This window comes from Cyprinodon tularosa, unplaced genomic scaffold, assembly GCF_016077235.1.
Source record: "Cyprinodon tularosa strain WSP-4 unplaced genomic scaffold, ASM1607723v1 ctg314, whole genome shotgun sequence".
Taxonomy (NCBI): Eukaryota; Metazoa; Chordata; class Actinopteri; order Cyprinodontiformes; family Cyprinodontidae; genus Cyprinodon; species Cyprinodon tularosa.
In genome coordinates this window covers 1,153,048-1,176,184 of record NW_024039024.1, presented here as the reverse complement: position 1 = coordinate 1,176,184, position 23,137 = coordinate 1,153,048, and the positions used below count along the sequence as shown (strand labels likewise).

Sequence of the window (23,137 nt, the reverse complement as noted above, 5' to 3'; positions counted from 1 at the left end):
TATGTAGAACGCATATTCTCTAATGTGTGCGTGTATACTTGTGTCGTTTGTCTGACACAGTTAAAAACCCTTTCCCTTTAATACAAGAGTCATGGTTTACCTGATGATGAGCGTGCATCCAGAACAAGAATCATATATTTATATTTAATGCTGCATGGTTATATTACTGTGGAAGCATGCTGTGGTTGCATGCAGGTGTCTTCCTTAGAGGTGATGGTTATAGGGAGGAGATTCTCATTGATCCCTTAATACCCTACCTGAGGCAAAGAGAGCTGTAGAGCAGAGGCTGTGGGAAAACGTTTAGTTTGGAGAGCAAAATGAAAGAAAAAAGAAGATAACAGGTGTGTAGGCGATAAAAGACCAGTAGACAGAGGATGAACGAAAACGATAAGAGGCAGAGGTGGTGACAGAAACGAGCCTAGTGGCGGCATAAAAACAGACACAACAAGACACCCAAGCTGCTGGACAGATTAGGAAAGGTGTGTTTATACCTGTCCTTGTGTGGTCTGTCTGTCATGGGTAAGGCCATTGGGTTTTTTTTGTTTTTAGAAGTTGGGGGAAGATGAGCCTCGTGAGAGAGTACAAGAAAGGATAGTAAAATGGGAGGTGGGATGATGCAACTGGGAGACAAAACAGGAGAGTTGAAAGGAAAAAGGTCATAAATTTTCACAAGGACCGGCAAATAAAACCTCCACCCTTGCTTTTTTTAACCACAAATGGGATGCAAGCATGTATTTCAGAAAACGCCCAGACCTCAGAGTCCAGTTCTCTCATAACTCCATCCCAACTGACCAATGACACCACGCTGTGTAGGAAACGTAGTATTTATTCTCTCTCAAGTTACAATACAGTATTATCACACAGGGACAAATAAATAAACATTTCTGCTTAATAAATAATGGCAATGTGATCCATAACCTTTGGCCATGACAGCACACATTTCAAACGCATGACGACAAATTTATTCTGAAAACAAAATGTTTTAACTTGCTTGGAGGGAAAGCTCAGAGTGGATAAAGTTAAGGAATGTGAAAGCAACTTCCAGCACTACTTCAAGATTTTGAAAAGCAAATAGTAGAGTGTTGAACATGTCTTGAACGTGCTGTCAAAACACCAGGCACAAACATGTGTCTTAAGAGATCCAAACCAAAGCTTTAATGCAGACCCAAGGCACTGAGTTCACCGAATTGCTTCAGAGTTTTCTTTCCAGCATATGGTTTAAATACTTTAGCTGTGTAAACCTGAAGGTGCTTCAGGGCTAAATTGATCAAATGCAATTCCTTTTGAACTTATAGGCCATTACAAATATAAATAGGTAATTTAAGGCAGGTTTTATTAGTAATATTAGTGTGATTCATTCACTGCACCGACCTTAAAAAGTCATCACCTTATTTTCTACATTTGTACACAAAGAAATTATACATTAACAGTTTGGGGTTTTAGAGCAAAGCTGGAGCTTTCCTGTGCATTCATCATTTCCGTCTGTAACTGTAGGCCTATGCAAAATTGAATTTGGGGTTGGCTAACAGGTTAACAGCTATAAAAGGAAACAGAAAGGTTAATAAATTTTTTGAAAAGATGATGGCACAAGCTAAGGAGCACTACAAGTTTATTTACCATAGTTGGAAGGTTAAAATATATCCCATGTCTCTGTTTAATATTGGCCTGTTTACAGTTAAACTAAGCTAAGCAGCTTGCATTCGACTTGCACTCAGAAATCAGAATTGAAGACTAAAAATCCCAACTGGATTTGATGGAGAAAAAAAAAAAACAACAACTGGATTTCCCTCTTAAAGCTGGACTTTTCCTTTAAGAAGTTGACTCCCTTGCAATCAAAATCAAATAAACATATGCTGAGCCTCCGTTCCATGCAGGATCGGCAGGTTCTGTAACAGCTCTTTCCCCACTGCCATCAGACTGCTGAACTGTTGAAAAAAACTCTAAATCAAGTCACAAATCTTCTACTGCATTTTTTCACCATATATATTTTATTTTTGCACTGCTCTGAACTTCCACATCAATGCCTCTTTGCACCATTTCTCTCCTACACCGTTTACATTTGATCACTTCTCAACTTTATGAATGGAAATGTTAATTTCACTGCTAAGCTGCTGCACGTTCACTGTTGGAAAGCTGTATAAATGAAATTGGACTAAACAAAATGACAATAAAGTTAGTCTAAGTCATATAAAAGGAGTTGTAGATAGTAAGAAACTGAAGTTAGTCTGCAGAGCTTTTCTCTATAGGACCTGTGCCAACAGCATCTAAGGTACAGGAATATGGTAAATCCAGGCTTTGACATCAGATAAAAATACAAATAAATAAAGATTTATCTTTTTTTAGGTCATCTGGAGATTTTACCAGTACTATTTGTAACTGGTAGCCCTCGCTAGCTCCACAGGCATGCATCAGTACGGTTTGTCGAGGTGACTGTGAGGAAATTACAATCCTCTACAACAATGGAATCGATGCCTTAGGTTGTCTATCCTCATGTCCTGGACATGTTCTAAAACTCAGCATTACATTTCTAATTGGTTAAGCTAATGTACACAGAAGCTGTCCAAGAGTTACTGAATTATCCACTTTTTTACTTTCTCATGTGCATAAACGTGATCTGATATAAAAGATTTGGTGCTACAGTTTTTAAATAAATATGTGCAGAATAATGTACTTTAGCCTTGGAAAAAAGATAATGTCAATTTTCTTATGTAATAAGAAGGGCAAACCTTAATTACATGATCTCAAATCCATCCCAGTGTCTGTTAAATAAAAAACAAAATCTCTGAAAGGCTATGAGTAAAGAAACAGGGTTGTTTTACCAGAAATGTATTACAGAACAGTTAGTATGATACAAACTTTTATCTTTCAGAATGACTATAGACTTGATTTCCTTGCTATATTTCAGATCTGAAACACAAAGTTTATGTTACGTTAATAAATTGTTGCAAAGAAATACTTCCATTGACAATGTCTATATTTGTAATTTGGGAGAAGTGTTTTTTTTATTATTAAAAAATGATGTAATTTTAACAAAATACACCTGGTCTGCACTAGGCTCTTGATATTCACCACAGAGGGGTTTTTAGCATGTACTGATAGTAGTAGTGAGCTCGGTCAGTGAACATAAATATTCACTGGTTTTACATCTTACCACTGGTGAGCTATCATTCTGAGGTCTAGGCTCTGGCTTCTTGGGCCAATAAAACACAGTTTCTATGTTGCATTGATAGTATATATGTCATTATGGGGAAAACGTCTAGACTTTTTTAGAACGTAAAGCGCAGACACTGCAGAGATGCATTAAATACATGTAGCTTTTCAGGCTCAGAAAATCTAGAGATGATTAAAAGTGGTGATATCTGTGAAGATTGAGGTCTACATTGTAGAACCCAAACCTAAACCAGCAGAAAAATGGATTTTACCGCTCTGCTTGGATTATATGTGTAACTCTTGTAGGGTTACAGTAAATGACATTTTGCTCAGTAATTACTCAGCAATACCCCTCTGTTGGTTAGTACAAGTGATCACTCCCTGACTCATGTCTTCTCTCTGCCTCGAACATCCTTTTGGGCATTTTCCTTCTCTCTTTTCTTTTGCCCTTTCATATTTTTTTCCTTCTTCCTTTAGAGAAAATGAACTTTTGCTGATTCACACATGTGAGGTCACTGAATCAGTTAATGTTCAATGGCTGCACTGTCTGTCTTGCTGCCGCTCACCCGGCCGGGCTGAGTCTGTGTTGTTCGAGCCTAACCACCTACAGCGGTTTTCCTGTTGATCTATGAGCTGTGAAGTCCAGTAACTCAGACTCAGCCTCAGTGAGTTTATCTCAATGACCTCCTATGTGCGGTCAGAACAGTCTTGTCATGGCTTTGTGTGCTTTATGTTCCAGTAGCAGGACTGGTGACCAGCCAAAAACAGTCTTTTATCCACTGTTTCCAGTATGGGATGAATGGAAGGGTTCAGTATAGTTGTGGTAATGTGCTCAGATATCTCAGTTGACCTCCTCTCAGACTTTGTAAAAAAAAAAAATTTCCGCCTTGCTGTACTTTTACGAGTCTTTGTCTCCTTGTCCAGTCTTGTCTAAATGTCTCAACCTCTTAGTCTCTTCTTGAGACGGTTAAAGTCCTTGGCTGATCTCCACAACCAGCTCTGCAACTCTCGCAGGATCCAAAATCCCTCCACCTTCCTTGCAAAATCATTCATTGTTGGCCGCACCGGTAGGAGCGATGAGGAGGTGGAGGTGGAAGAAGAGAGCAGTGGACTTAATGGAGGGGAGAGAAGGGAGGTGCCCCTCTGTAAAGACAGCGGGACAGGCTGGGGTAGAAGGGTGTGCTCCTCGCCTACTCCAATCTGGTACAGAAGGGAGAGAGTAGAGAGTGGAGGTGGGAGGGTGGGGTAGAGAAGAGAGCGAGGACGCCTGTGGTGCTGATTAAAGGAGGAAGAGGAGGTTGAATCCATATCTGCGGTGTTTTCCTCCTTCATGACAAATTTTCTGTTGGTTTCTAATAAAAATCCATCTTCTCTGAGGGTGTCTCTGTAATCTGAATTCAGACTGAAGCTGTATTGATTGCTGTTTGTATGTTGATGGTCTCTGGTTTCATCTGCATCCTGATAAGACACTTCAACTCTGATTTTAGGCTCCCCGTATCTCTTATCTTCAATATCTTCTATACTCAACAACCTTCTCCTTGTCCCTAAGCTTTTCATCTCTCTGTTTAGCTCCTCTACTATTTCTACTTGCTCTTGCCTGTCCTCTCTTCTCACTCTTTCTCCTCTTCCCTTCTCCCTCAGTCCACTGCTACGCCCTGAAGCCACGGCTGACTCCGCTCTTTTCCCTGCTCGCCCTCTTCTTCTATCCATCAGCTCGCCTCCTTCCCTCTCTCCTCTGATAGTCTTTATTCGACTTCTTCTCTGGCTGCCACGCTGACTGGGTTCTGTTCTTGATCCAGCTCTGGATCTGTACAGGCTCTGGCTCATAAGAGGAGCTGGATGGTTGCCCCCTGCCCCCCTCTGTGCATAGTGGAGCTCACCAGCTGTACCTTGTGGGGAAGACGAATAACCGAGGGAGTTCATCAGCGCAGAAATTGAGCCCAGCAGTCCATCCAGACCTGTGCAAAAGTGCAAGAGGGATGTTTTGAGGGAGGGGCAGAGAGTGGAGCGGGCCAGCTCCCTGACAGCAGTCAGCAGGATAGAGTAGGCCCTCTGGTTCTGTGCAAGACGGGCTTGATTCTCTAAGCCATGCCACAGCTCTAGTCGGGTGGCAGCACTCGGTAAAGCTAGAGCAGTACTGTTGGGCCGAGGAGGGGAGAAGTCTTTCTCATTGAACGGTGGGCCCAGATATGTCAGCTGGAGAGAAAAAAAAAGAGAGAAATAGATGTTTAAGAAACATTCTATTACAAAATATCTTCCTTAGCAGGTTCAATGAAACATTAAGTGCATTTGTGATTAAGCAAAAAAGACATTGATAGAACATTTAACACACTTTGTTTACGTCGCTTAATTCAACAGTTAAATCAAAGGTGATCAATTGAGTCATTTTCCTGAGAACGCATGTGAACAATGCTTATTATATACACAAAAAACATCTGAACAGCAGCTTAAGAACAGTGATGAGTGACGGTGACTCTACAGTACAACCTTGTTTTCTCCCCATACAAAGTTTAAAAACGGTTGGGGTAACCACAGTGTTTCATTAAAGAAATCTGCCTGATTTGGATTAACTGAGTTCTGCTGACACATTCCCATATCTCAGCCTTTGGGCCAATCTTGAAAGATTCCTATTAAGAGCCGTTAAATTGCTTGTGCAGTTTTTTTTTCTTTCTCCCGTGTAATGAATGGGTGTGTTGTTGGTAATCTGCAAAGATTGCTGCGCAAATGTTAAGACGACGAAACTGGTTTGGTTCCACCAATTAAAATGAACAGATTGCGTGTTGTACAGGCAGTTTGAAAATTTACATAAAAAAACATGATTTAAAGCCTTGAAGATGGAGGAAATAAAGATGATTATTAAAAATGTAGTGATGGTAATGCTAAATAATATTTATAGTGAACTTAAAGGGGCTGAGAGCAAAATATAAGTATAATGATGAAAATAACTGAGGTTAAAGTTAAATGTAAAAAAAATACAAAACATGGAAGGTTATCTTTGTCCGATGACCGACATTCCGAATATGTTTACATGGCCACAAAATCCCTCTCAATCATCTCTCTTTGAACCATTACCTCTTTTCAGGCCACAACGTCCACAAATATTTTTGCGAGTCAATTTGCATCTGAATTTTAAAAGTAATAAAAAAGGCATTTTTAAAACTGTGGCCTGTGTTGACTTTCAGATCACTTTGCATGTGGTAAATATTTACATTTACATATCCTCCACCCATGACTGCGCATTTTGGACATCAGAATATGATCTGCATATTGATTAAGGCACCCATGCAAAAATGTTTTTTTTGTCTGCTGAATTGCAAATCCAAATAACTTTGCACCTTCTTTAAAGATCTGCTCTGACTATACGAAAACCTTTACACCTGTTTTAAAACATGCCAACCTTTAGACCCTTGGAGTATAAACAGAACAACATTTCAACAGCTGTGAGAAAATATTCTTAAAGTTGGAAGTAAAAAAAGAAACAAAGAAAAGCTGTCCATAAGTAAAGTACAGGTAAAATTATAGAATTCTCTATCTGAAAAAAATCTTGTCTTGAATACTCCATAAAGAGAAGAGGATTTATAATTGATAAAAATAAAAAATACATTCAAAAGGATAGACCTTTTTGTATACCCACTGAGGACTTTTTTGTGTCCCAAGTGAGTGAATAGTTAGTCGAAGACTGTGCAGGAACATGTATATGTAAATACAAAAAAAGAAACTCATTCTACTTTGCAGGTAGAGGTTTATTCCTATAAAGAGCCTGAGCAATGTTACTTCAGTCCAGTTTGTTGTTAAGGTAAATACCAAGACAGAGTCCACGATCTCAACATCAACTCCCAGAATGTTCACCATGTGGTAGATCCACGTCAGCAGAAATCCACCAGCTCCTATGTTTTCCCTTTGTTGAGCAGATGATGGTTCTGCTGGCACCAGTCCACAAAGTTCTGTATCCACTGTTTGAACTATATGTTAAGCTGATTATGGCAGAGCTATCTGAGAATTTCTGAAGATGCAAACTGGTGGATTGATGAAAAAGTCTGCAGAGTAGAGGGTAAACAGGAACGGTGTCAGCACTGTTCCCTGTAAGGCCCCCATGTTGCAAACCGACCTGTCAAATATACAGCCCTGATTCTACACATACTGCGGGCGGCCAGTGAGGTAATCCGGTATCCACTGGGGCAGATGGTGGTCCATTCCTAACCATTCCTGCTTGTCCCTCAGAAGCTCCGTAGTATTGAAAACACTGAACAATTCAAAGAAAACGATCCTCAAGGTACTTCCAGTCTTCTCCAGGTGGGTCAGAGCTTGATGCAGGACAGATGATGGCATCATTGACCCTGATGCCAGGCTGTTAGGCAAACTGCAGTGGATAAAATGAAGACCTCACTACAGGAAAAAGATGGTTAACAACCAACCCTTTGAGGGTCTCCATCCGATGTGAGGTCATTGCTACCAGACAGTGACACTGATACCAGACAGTAAGTCTTAGCAGGAGTTTACACCTAAAATCAGAGCTTCCAACTCATTCTTACTCCCAGCTCGTCAAATATTGACGCTCAGTCAAGCACCTGTCGTGTCATTAAGTGGCACAATTGGGTTACTCTCGTCAATTATTGACACGCAGGGTGCATGGTAGGTTGCGGCAGGAATTTGCGAAAACTTTGATAAATTGCAAAGAAAAAAGTAGCACTAACCCATCCCTAACTCCTACCCTAACCCCTACACATAAGGAAAATCTAGTATAGGTTTTACCATACATTTCTAAACCTACTCTCAATAAAGGTAAAACTAAAGGCTAAAATAAAAGAAAAGGGTTGAGGGTCACGTGCACCCTAGGAGTCAGTATGTACATATGTGTGTGTGTGTGTGTGTGTGTGTGTTTAGGTAAGATGTTTTTGTCATGGTTTGACATCATTATTAAAAGTTTCTGATCCACCTTCAAGAGTGTATTTTTATACATTACTTAAGTCCAGCTTATTTTAATCGTTTTCGACTGCTAGTAAGTTTGAGTTTCAGTCCGGCTAAATGTAATAAAGTTAAACTCCAAGTTTTATGAAAAGTGAGCTTAGTACTAATGTTGTATGTCAGCGAATGGAAAGAACTGGGAAGTATTACTCACGTATACGTCTTTGATTTCTTTGAGCTGGTACTCCAGGTATTTGGTCAGCTCATATGTACTTTCGATCGAGCTTCTCTCACTGGCCAGGATGTGGGAAGGATCCATAGCCGCTGCCACGTTAGCAGCCAGCAGCACTGTGAGCAGCTGACACACTGTAGAGGGAAAAGATTAAAGACTGATTAAAACTGGGGCAATTAGAGATGTTTCTATAATGACGTGCATGTCCAAATGTTAGCACGCACAGCAGAGCTGTTGGTTATAAAACCAAAGACGCAGAATTTTATTTCAGCTATTATTTTCTCAGATGTTCTTTGATTATTTATTCTGGAAGCTGAGCTTTGTAATAATTTTAATGACCAAATGGATGAAAATAACCAGCCTATTTGCTGGAATAACAAAAAAAGAAATACTCTGATTTAGTTCTTTGTTCCCTCGTTACCTCACCCCACCTATAAAGCGTTTGCCATTTCCAATCTCATTTCAGAAAACATTGGCTGTTAAAGGTTTACTCTGGCTTTAAATTAAGCCTTGCTTAACAGCTTTAGACAGTTGGACAAATGGCTGCTATGTTACGAGTTCACACACATGTTCACACGTATGTTCACAGTTCATTCTACACAAAATCCCCCCAAAAACAAAGACATCTGGCTTTTTTTACCATTCCAAACATCATGGTGTTTGCATCAGCGGTGCCTTTGCTGCAGCCTTCTTGTTTAGGTTTTAGCCTGTTTGTGTAGATGTATGTTACAATGTGAGTGTTTGTAGCAAACACCATGTATGTGAATTCAATTTTCACTGCTGACAATGTATACAGTGTTGTTGTGTGTGTTTGAGGAAAAGACGAAAAGGGGGGAGGGTGGGGGGGTGGGTAACACCGGAAACCTTTCATAGCCCAAATCTCTAACTGAGAAAATTGGAGCTGAAAGGTTCATTTTGAAAAAGTGAGGGGCTTCATGTACGTCTGCCTCTCCTTTTTGCTGCACTCGTCGGATGCTTTCACTTTTCTCTCCGTTAAATTTCTCCAAACTCAGAACTTTCTTCCTCTCCCTGTACTCTGACATCCTTTTACATCCTCTCGGCGCTCCCTTTCATCCTCTCGTTACCCAGACAGAAAGTCATGATTCATACTTGTGAAACGTGCTGCTGTTCACTAGGTGTGAAAAGTGCATTGCACAATATCACCTCCATCCAGCTCAGACACACCTCAGTCAGCCCTCCTGTTGCCCCACCAATTCATTCCCTTTCTCCATCTAAATTAGTCACAGTGTACTTAAGCCTTCCTCTCTCCCCCTCTCCAGTTTCTCCACCATCTCCTTTCTGCCTCCGGTTAGAAAAAGAGAAAACAGCAGTCAATTAACCCTGATTAGCTCTCCCGCTCCTTCGCGTTTCTTTCTTTCATCCTCTATGGTGGACCCCACAAGAAGAACGAGAGACCTAGAGTGAAATATCTCTGACATCTTTCAAAACATTCGGCTTAAACACGCTGTCGGGCACGCTGAATGAAGAAATGTCCTTAAACGGCCAACGCATTTTCCCCTCTGACTCAGCCTTTTACATTTGCCGTATCGGTACCAACTCCCAAACAGGGTTGGGCAGAAACTCACTGTTCTTATGTATGCTATACTACTCAACGGACAAAAATGTACAGCCCTTTATACAAACCATTTAATCATAGCTTATTTACTGTGTCCAGGGTTGGTGTCCTGCTAGAAGGTGAAACTCTACAACTGTTAAAGGATTACTTCCTCCATTTATCTCCTCATTAACTCTGAACGCTGAAGAAGATGCTTAAGGGTCCATAAGCATGCCACAGCATAATGTTTGTATCAACATGTTTTGCAGTTTGCTTCTTTATAAAATAATTCACACTCACTCAGATCACATGCAACAGAGTCCCAACCTGATGCTTCTGGTTGATGCTCTTTGTGCAGGATTGTTAGTTTAGGTGGATAGCATTGTCTTGATAGGTATGCAGCTGTTCTAAATTGATTAAAAAGAGAACTTTAACTGTGAGAGATTTTGATGCTTTTGGAGACTGTTTTCATATAGTTTTACACTTGATTTCCTTAAGGGGTAACAGATTAAATTGGGCTGAATAATAATGAAAGACACACCTTTGAGATGCTATTTGTTAAAAAATGTAGAAATCCCATAATTAAAAAAAAAATGTTAACTCCTTTGTGTTTTTCTTTCACATGAAATACTAATACAATAAAATAAAGCTTGCAATGTTGACCAAAGTCAAGAAGTATTCAATATGCTAGAAACAGAGCATGGGAAGTAATTAGAAAGAGGACAAATTGAAAGCATAAATCCACTTGTTACAAATTGGGATAATGAAGACGAAGCAATGTCACAGCAACGATACATACTTCCCAGGATAACTCAACTCACCCAGCAGGTTGACCTCAATTCAAAACCTATTTGTGAAATGAGCTTTACAGGCAGATTGAATGACAGATTGGGAAGTTGGCAGTTTTTAAATTAAAACAGGATTAGAAACGCCCGTCACTGCGCTGACATGGACAAAACCTGAACAAACAACTCCCTAACTACTCGTCTAGAGCCACATATGTAATATAGCCTGTCGACAGCATTAGAAAAGGGAAAAAAAAACTCCTCCAGACTATTATCTAAATTACTGAGGTTTAGCAAAGCAGCTCCCACATGTTCCCACAAAGACACACACCTCGAAATCAGTCAGCCAGGGCGGCCCCTGCCAGCAGAGCCTCCGTTCACCCCAACTGAAAAAGCCTCATCACCTGTCAGATGCAATGCGCATCTTTCAGCTGCACATTTGGAGCTCATGGTACTGCCAGCCTTCCTCCATTAACCCCCCAAATTCAGTCAGGGAATAACAGTAAACAGCCCTGAAGGTAAGTGGGCTGCATTAAAGAAAAGCATAAACAGGTAGCAAAGAAAATGAGTCCTGGGGAGAGAAAGGGCTAAACTTCCTGGTAAAAATCAACCCAAACTGATTCTAGCGGCTCCTTTTGTCTGCAGCCACATGCTCAGGAGATGATTGCCAGACGTGAAAGGCTCTTGTTGTTTTGATTGAGCTTTGACATGTATGAAGGAAACCTCTGCTGCTGCAGCTGAAAACAACCCCCTTTTGTATGAGTAAACTGAGATAATTTAGACTCCAAGCCGTGTTGTTATTACATAATATTAGATTGAGTAACTACAGTACAGTCGGCATACAGGCCGACTTCAAGGCTAGCCCTGGGGGTTCGAGGCAGACCGCGTGTACCTGGCTGTGGAAGCACAATCCGCAGGGCAAGGATGAAACCAGAACCTTCTCCGTGGAAGGATTACATTACAGCAACACCAGGGTGCCCTCCATTTGCTGACCATGACCTGCATCTGGGCAATCTACAGTGCATACACACATATATCAGAGCCGCACACATGGGAGCACTGTTATTCACGGCACATCATATTTTTATCTTTGGTCTGTTCTCTGGTGCAATGTCAGATGTGGCACTCTGGAGTCTGGCTGCCATCTGCAGAACAGAACAAAATGCTGAACATGCACGGCTTCTGAGCCCCTGAATAGGTTTAAATTAAACATCAACACAGGGTCGGAGTTCAGAGTTGAAGAGTTTGGCACAAGGGAAAGTTCAGGGGCAAAAAGGTCCCTCTTAGGTCAGGATACTTTACACCCCAGACAGTGTTATGGTAAACCAGCTCATCGGTGTCTGTGGGTGTCGTACCACTACCATGAGGAGAGCGCTGGTATGTCGTCTTTCACAACATGCACCGACATTTGAGGTTTCAAACAAGTACTTAAAGAGAATTTGGTACGGTGGGAAAAAATTGTGCAAGTAAATGTAACCGATCTGCTCCAGGAAAAAGTGGCTGCCAATAAAAGTTTGCCCTCCATCACTCTTACCACTTGAAAGAGCTCGCAAACAGAGAGAAAACATAACGTACGTGCACAGAAGATGTTGTTAATCAGGGCCGAAATTCATGTTTATTGTTTCCCATGTGAGACTGATTAGGAAAGCTAAAGTAGATTGTCATGATCTGGGTATAAATTTGAAGACTGGATTTAACCGTAAACGAGCCCAAGCTGTGTTTTCCAGACCTAAATTTGCAACATGCTTTGATTTCTACTGCTGCAGAGAAACTGCAGCCGGAAAAACAAAAAAAGAAAACAGGTAACATTTGTTACTTAAAGAAACCTGATATTTAAACATTAAAAAGGCACACAAAATATTTTATCACTATCTGACATTAAATCATACTCCGCCTTGAAGTCTAATAGGATTACCCATATTATTTGTATTTTAATCTTTCTGCCAAGAATATAAAATATTTATTTTAAATGTGTATTTTATTACAGTGTTTGGGATCACAAGTTTTTCTTACATGTTTTGAAACAACTTGGAAAAGTGCAGATAGTGATGTATTTACTTTGTAAGCCTTTGAAAGGTTAATTCTCAACATTCAGATTAAATCAAGCCAAACCTGTGGATGTATTTTAAAGCAGCATCTCTGACATATGGCATCTTTGTTTGATTACATCAAACCAAACCAGCAACATAATCAGGGGGAAAAACTGCTGAGCTTTATCTGTTTAAACAACCACAGAGGTAGAAACACCATGGAAATGTCCGGCTATCATAAGGAGACATAACCTTGCCTGCAGACTGAATCTCTGCAGTATCTGTGAGTACAGTAAAACACATGAGAAACCATCTTGTACAGCTCAAGCTTAAATTGCTGGACTCCAACCCAAAACGGGTCGGCCAATCGATATGCAGTATTATGGTTTTAAGGCAGTCGTTCAGCTGTGATGTAATCAAGAGCAAACCAAAATAAACATGGCAGCACGGGAGGATGTAGGCGTAGCTGCTGCTATCACATCTGTTTTAACCGAATCCAGTATTTTATCTTCGAGAGAACAGCAAATGTGTAAATGTGTAAATTGTTGTGGTTTCTTATGGTATCTGCTTCTTTTACATTTGTAACCATGGCTATAAACAAATCTGTTAGGCGGGCACTAGGTGTCACCTTGCCGAATCAGATCGAAAGGTTTTGTGGAACGTCTGTACTTTCCCTGAACAAATTTGACGGCAGCAGTCCCAGATTAATCATGTGTAGAAATAATCCTGCGAGCCACATATGATCAACTAAGGAGACAGCGTCCAAAAGATGAACATGTCTTTGTCACAAAGAGCTCATATCAACCAGAGATCAAAATAAAAGTTCCCATTTTTTATATCTAAAGAGAAACAGGCTGAAGGCAGCATAAAGCAACAATAAAAAAAAAAAGATTACAGTTATCAAATACACTCAATGATCAACACTGGGCGTATTTGATTTGGAGGAACTTGTATGATAAAAAAAAAACGGATTTCTTGAAACATAAGCGTATTAAGCATTGTTTTATTTTGAGGAAATAGGATAACGCTTGTATGCCAGCTTAACATACAGTGGTGGCTGCATCATGTTGTGGGATTATTTCCCCGCAGGAAGGACTGGTGAAATCGACAAAGCAGATGGCAGTATAAGGAACAAACATGGAGAAATGTATATATCCCCAATTTTTCCCATTGTGGTACAATAAAGGGATTTTTTATTCTTCTATTCTTAATAAAAGATCTTAAGAAAATTAAGAAAATATTTGAAGCACAACAAAGTTAATGCTTAGGAGTTGAGTGTTACAAAGCCCTGACCTAGTCTGTAGATTTGTGAGTAAAGCTTAAAGGTATAGTGAAGGATGTTCGTTTTCCGTGTGGATCATCAAAATAAGTGGTCCTCCTAATTGTCAATCATTCAGGTGATATGTTTACTTTTGGCCGTCCTATATGTGCTCTTCTCCATTTTCACTTTCTGACATGGTGGAAAAATTGCAAATCTTCTTTTGGAAAGTAAGCTTGTATGAGCGATGCCATCAGCAACTTTAAAAAACATAGTGTGCACGAGGAGAAAGGGGCTCGTGCACGCTCTCACAAGTGTTTAATAAGGGTTCCATCTCAGGAGCAGGTGCAGGGTTGGACATGTGCATTTTTTTTTTCTAAGCGGAGAGGGTATTTTCAAAAATTCCTCCTACAGCTGTTCTGTAGGCATTTTTTCAACTTCTGAACAAAGACAACAATTTAAAAAAAATCTCTCTGAGATTATTCTGGTGTTCAGCCAAAATTGGTAACCCTAACTGACCTAGGACAGGAAACGTTTTCTGACTTAATGTCTGAGAGTGAAAGAAATATTTGTCTTTTTTATGTGTAAGAAGCTCATTCTGCAAAGTTCACATTCAACTGAATTATGAAAAAAAAAGAGTAAAGCCACCCACTCAGAATCAACAGAGGGAATCTAAGACTCCATAAAGTGCTCTCATGAAAGATTGAAATCATATTACCAAAAAAGTAAAAAAACACTTCAGACCCATCAGAAACATATGATTTCCTTAAGGAAGCAGACAAACAAGAATTTATTTTTTAGAAAGATGTGTTATTTCATTTTCAGTCTCTAATAGAACCAAATAAATAAGTAATTTAAATAAACTCATACTACAGAAAAAGTAGAATTGTCATTGTTTAACCAATGAATATAGTAGTAATGAATATAGTAGTATAGTAGTAATTTATTCTGAGGTTTCTTCTACATCCAAATTGGAGCATCTAATCAGTCTACTTCTAGACAGATTCACTAAAGTCATTACTGAGGAGCAAGAGGCAACGAATGATTCAGTGAAGAAAAGAAAAGAGAAGCTGTTGTTGTTTGATTATTATTGTAGAAAATACGAGGACACAATGGAGACACAAATGAAGCTGTACAACTTTAAAAAATATTAATGGTGCATGTTACAGAAAAGTCAACGCCAAATATATACCAATAAGTAAGAGGATTTAAGAATGGAAATAAGATTAAGTGCAGAAGTGTTTTGAAGGCTGGGACTGTGGTCACATCAGCCTAATGTTAGACAAAACTACTTGTTGAAAAATCACAGTTTTTACTGTGAAACCTCTTTTGAATTAAAGAAATGGGAACAGAAAATGAGGTCAAAAGCCAAAACTATGATAAAAGACAAATTATAGCAGTTATAACAAAGATATATGGAAATAAAGTCGATACAAATCCCCTTTTTTCCTGTTTTAACATTTGATCCAACAAAGATCCAAGTTAGACTGAAACGTTGTCAGATTATAAAATATTGCTCCCACTGTGCAGATCAAGAATGCAGTCCTTTCTATTCACTCTCACTAAAGGCCTTTATGGCTCTGTAGCATTATCCTTCTATGTGTGCATTTCGTTTATATCTTTTAAGTTGGAAATCACTGACCAAAGTTTTTTTTTATTTTTAGCAATGGCAACATTTAAGATTCTGAAGCCGTTTCTTTGGTAATCATAATCAGAAAACCACTATACACTTAAAAGATCAACCTTTTTCTAAAAAAATAAGAGTTACAACATGAACTCTATGTGATGCATACTGACTGCAGTTTGACTGAATGATGAGATGAAGAAGCAAAGGTAAAGAAGAATGGAAGAACGGTAGCTCATAGCCTACATAACAACTAGACTAAATAGATCTGGATAAGGAGGGTAAACAAAAACAATAGGAGGTAAAACTGCAGTAAAATAAATCAAAACAATAACTTTCCTGTGGATGATCATCTTAGTCAGATCTTTAGAAAAATAAACTTTAGATAGTCAGATCTATCTAAAGCAGCTGAATCATATGTTAGGTTTCCAAACTACAGCTGTCTAGTTTACCTTAAGTTATAGACAATTAGAACATGATTTGTTGAAAACACGTACATTCAATTGCACTGAATATTTTTGAAAACATGTTCCAGCCCTTCATATTTGAGTGGATGTGCTGCTAAATAAATCAATTTAACTTGTTGAGTGCTAGAAATGAGGGAAATACGTGGTGTTTCCCCCCCACTGTTAGCAGTCATCTTTAACTAATGTACGTACCGTGCAAACTGCCTGAGTCATCCCACGTTTACCTCATATTTAGCCTGCAAGGAGTCTGACTTTTTCATGCCTGCATGAATCATAGGTCAGAGTTAAGTGCCTTAACAAACAAACCAAGACATTGCTCTGAAAATCCTCAGGTTAGGCTGAGAATTACTTAACTGAAAACGACTGAAAAGCAGCCAAAGTTTGAGAGGAAAAAATGCTAATAAAGAGAAACCTAAAAATGTATTCAAAATTTTTATGCTGTCATTTATAGTAGAAATGTTTAACTTAGACTATTATCTAATTAAAGAGTTTGGCATATTTTACCACACATGCGTTCACTAAATATTTCAGTGCACACAAAAGAAAAGAAAACAAATCTTGTGCCTTTTTTGTAGAAAGTTTTCCAATCTGTCCTGATTTACATAATTATTGTCATGCAGCTAACGTGGCAGCTGGAGGCTCTGTCAGCCTCTGGGAACGACTCATCAGAGCCAAACTTAGACAATATGCTAGTTTTCCTAAAGGATCTTTTTATAGATCATTTTCATGAAGTCTATTTTTTTTTCGTCTGCTGTACCACTTTCCTTATAACAGACACATGAGGACGCTGATGCAAGGGGACAGGAGAAAAGGACAGACACATGTGGGGTTGGGGTCAGTGTTGTGTGTCTGTGTACAGTTAAAGGCCAGATTTATGTGCAGCCTGTCCTCAATCAAGCGTGCATTCCTTTGCTAACTCAACACACACAAGTGCACCCAGAGGGTGCACCGTGCACCAAACCCATTTATCCCAAGGCATCACTGCACATAAAATAAATTTAAATATTGACGTATAAGCACTGATAGGCACTCTTTCCCATTCTCTTCCTCTCCCTGGATATTTCTGTGACAGAGTTTGCTCATAAAACTCCTAACAATGGAGACTTTCACAGAAACATCAGTAACCAAAAGAAAAGAGCAAAAGAAAACAGTCCAATAAAATAGATCCTATAAAAATTATGTTTATTCCCAGAAACTCCATTTCGCAGTCTCGTAAAAGTCCTCTGCTTTGTTTCCGCTTTTGCTTTGTTGTCTGTCTCTCTATTCACCTTATAAGCGGATCGTTTTTGTTTTTTATCCGAACATCACTTCGTCTTTTAGTGCCGTGTTGGGTCTCCGTTTCACTGTCGTGTCATGTCTCAGGACCTTAGACTCTCCTCCCCTCCTTCTTCATTTAGAATCATTCATTCCCAGTTTCTGATGCATACCTAAAACTTCCTAATTGGACACGCACATATGTTTTCCGCTCTAAACGGATTTCCAAAAGTTTTAAATTCCACTTCACAAAATATGTTTTTAATTCCGCGTTTTATTTTTATTAAATCTAAAATATGAAGAATTTATTTTTATTTAACTTTTCTTTACTATTATGCTCCTTAATAAAATGTAATGCATAAAGTTGTGTGTAGAAGGTTCCCAATTGCATCCCAACAGCTCATATAACTGTTACTACAACAGCCCTGAATAGTTAAGGTGCACTTATAAATAATCACTTTATTTACATTTTAAGTAGAATTTTAGAAGTACAATGATAGATGCTAACCAAACCATGCTCCTGTATTCATGGTGGTGGCAGCATCATGCTTTGGTATGCTATTCTTCAGCAGGAATATAGAAGGTGGATGGAGTTGATGGGAAGATGAATGGAGCTAAACACAGGGCAATACTGTTGGAGTAACAGTGGAGGCTTCAGGAGATTAGAAAGTGACGCAGAGTTTCAGCGGCTAACAGGATGCTAACCTTAAAAATACAGCCGGAGCTGAAATGGAGCAGTTCCGAGGGGTTGGATCGACCCATGGAGTTGGAGTAGGAAGTCGATCTATAAAGTATTTCCTCAGGTTCCTAAATACATATACATGTCAAAGTATTCTTTTTATTTGTTAAACAATTCTTAGTTATCATTCATCTTCAAAACTATTGTTTTCTTTGTTTTGATCCCAAAAAAAAAGGCAATAAAATTCACCAAAGTTTGTGGTTGCAGCATGACAAAAATGGAAAATATTCAAGGAAAATGAAAACTTCCCAGGCATTCTACCTGCCGCTGACTTCCTTTGAATTTTGTAGCTTCTTGTGGTTTTTGGGTGCCAAAACTAAAAGCCACAAGTTAAATTCTTAGAAATTCCTTTACAAAATGTGTTTATAACAGAAATAGTTTCCTTATGTTGTCTTCTCTGCCTTTCTTATACTGGCACATTTTATTTTGCTGACTCTATTTTCACAGGAAGTATAGCACATTTATTCTCAAAACAGAAAAAGAAAATATATTACCGCTTCATCATCTTACTCAACTGATGTTCTTGCAAAACCTTTAATATCCAGATTATCAATACATAAATATTATCAGATATCAAGTGCATGAGAGGGATATATTTGATTCATATTGCGTCACTTAATTAAATTATGATCTAGCATCTATTCTCCTGGTTGCACGTGTTCTTTGAGTGACCTTCTTGTGGAAGGAAAGGTAGTATTATTAACTAAATTTGAATCATTGAATACTATCAAGCACTTTTTCTATTCTCCATTGGTTTTTGTCAATGAACACTTGCAGAAAAACTACAGAAAGTTTAGTGGGAACTGCTTCACGTAAAGTTTTCCATTTTGAGCCTGAATCAAATATGTGAAACTTTAGGGGTTGTGGTGTAGCTCCTTAAGCAGGACAGTAAAAACCTAGAAGAATCTGCTGCTCGGTGAATTCGTTCTGACGTCTAGAAATGCTGCTGAATTTTAAAGCTATCCGCTGGACTCCTCTGTAAAATGTCAAGCTCATATTAGGCAATATTTATCAACCAGAGAAAATGTTATGTTCTTTTACACGTTTTGCCTTATGGTTTAAAAAATTTAAAGAAATTCCCATAGAAACAAGCTCCCATAAACACACGTATCCTGTGACATAATCACACAATGATTAATCTGAGTTGTTTTGCACCTATTTGAATTTTGTTTTCCTGTATTTAACTCTTGTGGTTGAATTTTAGACTTCAGTTTACAGCAGTTGGTGTGTTTTCCTGAGAAAAAAAAAAACACTACAAAAATAAACTTTAAAAAATGTACCAGTTCTTCTATTGTAGCTAAGAGCGCATTATGTGTTGTTTTGTGCAGGTTGGTTACAGTTTTTGGGATTCATTTGAGATGCAGTTTAATTTAAATTTTATCTCATCTAAACTTCTTTTCAACTCATAATGTAGGGGGAAAAAAAAAAAAAACTTTTTGCATTTAGCCTCCTGGAAAAAATAAAAAACAAATGTCTTGTCTGCTGCTTTCTACATTTTTCATTTGTGAATCTGAATTTTACACGTCGGCAGTTCTAATTTAATTTATTTTATTCTTTCTGTCGGTTTTTTGTTAAGAACTTTACCTTGAAAATTCAAATACCAGGAACATGAAAATGCAAACTGTGTATACATTGGTGAAATATTTAAATGAGTTTAATGAGTGGGACCTTTTAGTTTTAAAGCAGGGAAAGATATTTTAGAGTCTGGAAGAATAGGGGGGAGGAGAAGGAGGAAAAGGTGGAGGGGAGGGAGGGTTTTCTGAAGCGAGGGGCCATGTTAATTTGGGAAAAATGTAAACAGCATGTGTAACTGTTCAAAGCGTGACCGACTCATTTTATATCAGCCTCCCCTCTCCTCCCCTCTGGGTGCTCCTAACTTCTGTCAATCTGCACTGCATTAACCCCTCTGCAGCCAGTTTCCCCTCTCCTTTTATCTGCCTCTCTTCCCTGTAACTCACACACACAGACACACACACACATGTAACCACGTCGCTCCACAAACCCTCCTGACATGTATGCACCGTGAAGAATTGGCCAGAGCGAATCAGAAGATGTGAAGGGGTTCAGTTTATCCTCCTTCTTTTTTCCACATCTCTCTCTGTCTCTCCTGCTTCCTTTGTTTCCTCTGATTGGAGCTTGCTGATCCAAGACACACTAAAGGTTTTATCTGAAACACACCGAGTCGAATGCAAGCCTCCCAGCCTTTCTTTTTTTTTACTGTGTGAGAGTGTAAAGACACAGGCAGAAAGGGAGCCGTTCAGATATGGTTTTACCTGGAGAGATAAACGCTCTGAATGTCAAAGGCAATCTGCCCTCATGTATTTATTTGTTCTGAGTGTCAAAGGAGGAAGATCTGCTTCTTATTTATTATCCTTTTAAAGTTTTATTTCATTTGCTGATTGTTTAGCGGTTTCCAACATCTGGCCACCCAGATGGACCAACTGAAGGAGAAGGTGGAAAGAAGAAAAAAGTGTTTAATGCAAGATTTCCGCACAGATTCTCCTCCTGCTGTTCCTTTACCTCCTTTTGAAGTTATTTCCTTGCTTTCGTTGTCAAGAAACAGCAGCCATCCCAATAGGAAAACGCGTGTGTGTGTGTGTGTGTGTGTGTGTGTGTGTGTGTGTGTGTGTGTGTGTGTGTGTGTGTGTGTGTGTGCGTGTCCCCTCTCACACCCTGACTAAAGAGAATCATGTACTTTCTCATATCAGTGACAGTTAACTAGACAGGGGGCTTTGGCTGCTCTGACCCCTCCAACCTCCGTCACGTATGCAGCTCTTTAACTCTTGCTTTCAGCATCAAATAAACCTATAACTGTTTAAAATGATTTATTTTACTTTTATTTTATTTATTCAATGTTTAATTATCGCTGTTATTCTTTATGATTTTTATTCAGCAGTGGTGCCACTGAGGGGGGACCAGAGGGGACCACCTGTACGCATCTGATTTAAAAATATTGTTATATATCATTTTATCCTCTTTCATCAGCATACATTTAAGGCGCACATATTAGATACAAGTTTTATTAATCTATTTACTTCTAATTTGTGAATTCTACCCCAAAGATATTTAGTTAACCCCAATATGGTCATCCCCTTTTAACATTTTCTGGAATCCCCCCCCCCCCCCCCCCCCCCCCCCCCCCCTTTTTTGTGACAGCTTTTCAATAACTTTTTATTCTCACAGTTTAAAAAAAAATGAAAGTAACAGCAAATTGCTTCATACAAAGAATTTATCATTTTAAAATTTAGACCTTTTTATCCATTCTTGTGGCTAAGTTTTAGGTTTTTGCAGCTGATATACAGCTTTACCTTAATCTTATAAGCGGTGTGACCGAGGGAGAACTTCAGAGAGGAACAGGCAAATATGTTTATTCATCTGTTTATTTATTCATTTGAACATAATTTTTTTCATATTATCATTATTTGTCTTTCATGGCTTCTCTTACATCTTATTCCTACAGCACGCTTAGGTTAAAATTTAGCAGAGTTGCCATATTTTAAAATCATAGCCACTAATATGGGCTTGAAGAGAATAATAATGCTCTAACCTATCAAATCAGTTTATTTTCCTTTCTTCTATCTACATTTCAAGCCAGCTATTACAACATGGATAGATTCAATTCCTAGAAGTGTAATGTTATAACTTTTGTTTTAAAGTTGCATCCTAATATTGACAGTGCCGCCCCCACATGGCCACCCCTAGAAGACTTTCTGGAAACACACCTGCATTTCAGGGTAATTTAAAAGTCCATAAATCACAACCAGTAATGCAGTCAAACATTTTTGAAGACTAGAATTGAAGCCAAATTTGCTTTTATAGATTATAAATAATATAAAATTTTTCTTACCTCCACAAAATCCTCTCATTATCTGTTTATCCAGTTCTTGGTGATGAAAAAAAATTATCTTTTTTTTTTCTTGTGTTGGTTCAGCTTTCTGTGAAAAAAAAAAATAAAATAAAATAAAATAAAAGGAAATGAAGCAACAGGTGATGTTCTCCTTTCGTCCCTCTTTAGGAATAAAAATCTAAAGCAGACATGATGAATGCCTCTCAGGACTTTCTGGCTGACTTGTGTGGTCCGTGTGACAGACTGAATGACGGCGGAGCCTTTTTCAAGCCGATTCCTCCTCCTCTTTTTCTCCCATTCCTGCCCTCCTTTTCCATCCCTGTCTCCTCTTCTTCCCTCGTTATCCTCCTCCTCCTCCTCCCTCGGTGATTCACCGGGGTTGACGCACCAGCTGAACCTCGGGACTTGTCACAACTCATTCCTGCCTCTCATCCGCTCGTCATCCCGGAGAACCCAGCCTGACTGCGGCCGTTTGATGCTTAATCTGCGGGTCTTTAATAAGGCGAGAAGTCTTCCTGGATCAGCTCCCCTCAGGCCAGGAGGAATCCGCTAATCCCACTGTACAGAAAACAAGCCATTATTGCCGCGCACGCGCTTAATTAAATAATTAATTAATTAATGTTTACATTGATGCTTTTATAAAAAATAAATATATATAAATAAACTATGTATGTGTCCATATTTTTATTTATGAAATTGCATAAATTATTATAATTTAACTAACTTTGACATAATATATTAACAGCAAAAAACGGGGTTTTCTGTTAAATTGTTTATATTTTTTTTAAAGTTATTTATCAAGATAAGTAAATAAATGTTTAACCCAATTTAAATATTGACACAAATTTTAATTCAAATTTAAATAAATTATTAATTTCAACAAGTGTTATTTCTTTTTTTTTCTTTTTTTTTATCCGATTTCATTTTATGTGTGACAGCAAAACCAATAGGTTAGATTTTTTTATTGTATTTATTTTTTTTTTTTTTTAATCCCTCCATGTTTGCGTGTTTTCTGCCCGGATTGCACAGCCCATCCGCTTTATCCTAATTACATAAATATTATAATATTTCAGGATTTATTTTTGGTAAGAATTTGCCTTTAAGTGTGAGATCATTACTTATTGGCTGCTGAGGGTAGTTACCAACAACAGCGCAGCATCAGACAGGTATAAAAATATAAAAATAGGTAGATCAATAACTGATGTTTCATTTTAAAATCTCAGAAATTTATGAATGATTAAAACTGAATTATACATTATAAATAAAGGTTGTATTGTGTATTTATTGCCTA

At 38.5% G+C, this 23,137-nt stretch overlaps 1 protein-coding gene across 1 annotated transcript; it reads right to left on the bottom strand.

Moving 5' to 3' along the window:
• Nucleotides 1–808: 808 nt before the first annotated feature.
• On the bottom strand, nt 809–22,173 carry clcf1 (cardiotrophin-like cytokine factor 1). Its single transcript, XM_038292582.1, has 3 exons — nt 21,847–22,173; nt 8,270–8,421; nt 809–5,346 (listed from the first exon to the last, which is right to left on the bottom strand). Exons 1-3 carry the CDS (start codon nt 21,863–21,865, stop codon nt 4,090–4,092), a joined length of 1,428 nt encoding a protein of 475 aa, XP_038148510.1. The 5' UTR covers nt 21,866–22,173; the 3' UTR covers nt 809–4,089.
• Between the last annotated feature and the right edge of the window lie 964 nt (nt 22,174–23,137).

Bases quoted from the DNA above. Each gene is read 5' to 3' on its own strand.
- clcf1 (XM_038292582.1), bottom strand. The intron at 5,347-8,269 runs GTGAGTAATACT...TTTTCTCTCCAG, and splicing joins AAGAAATCAAAGACGTATAC to CTGACATATCTGGGCCCACC.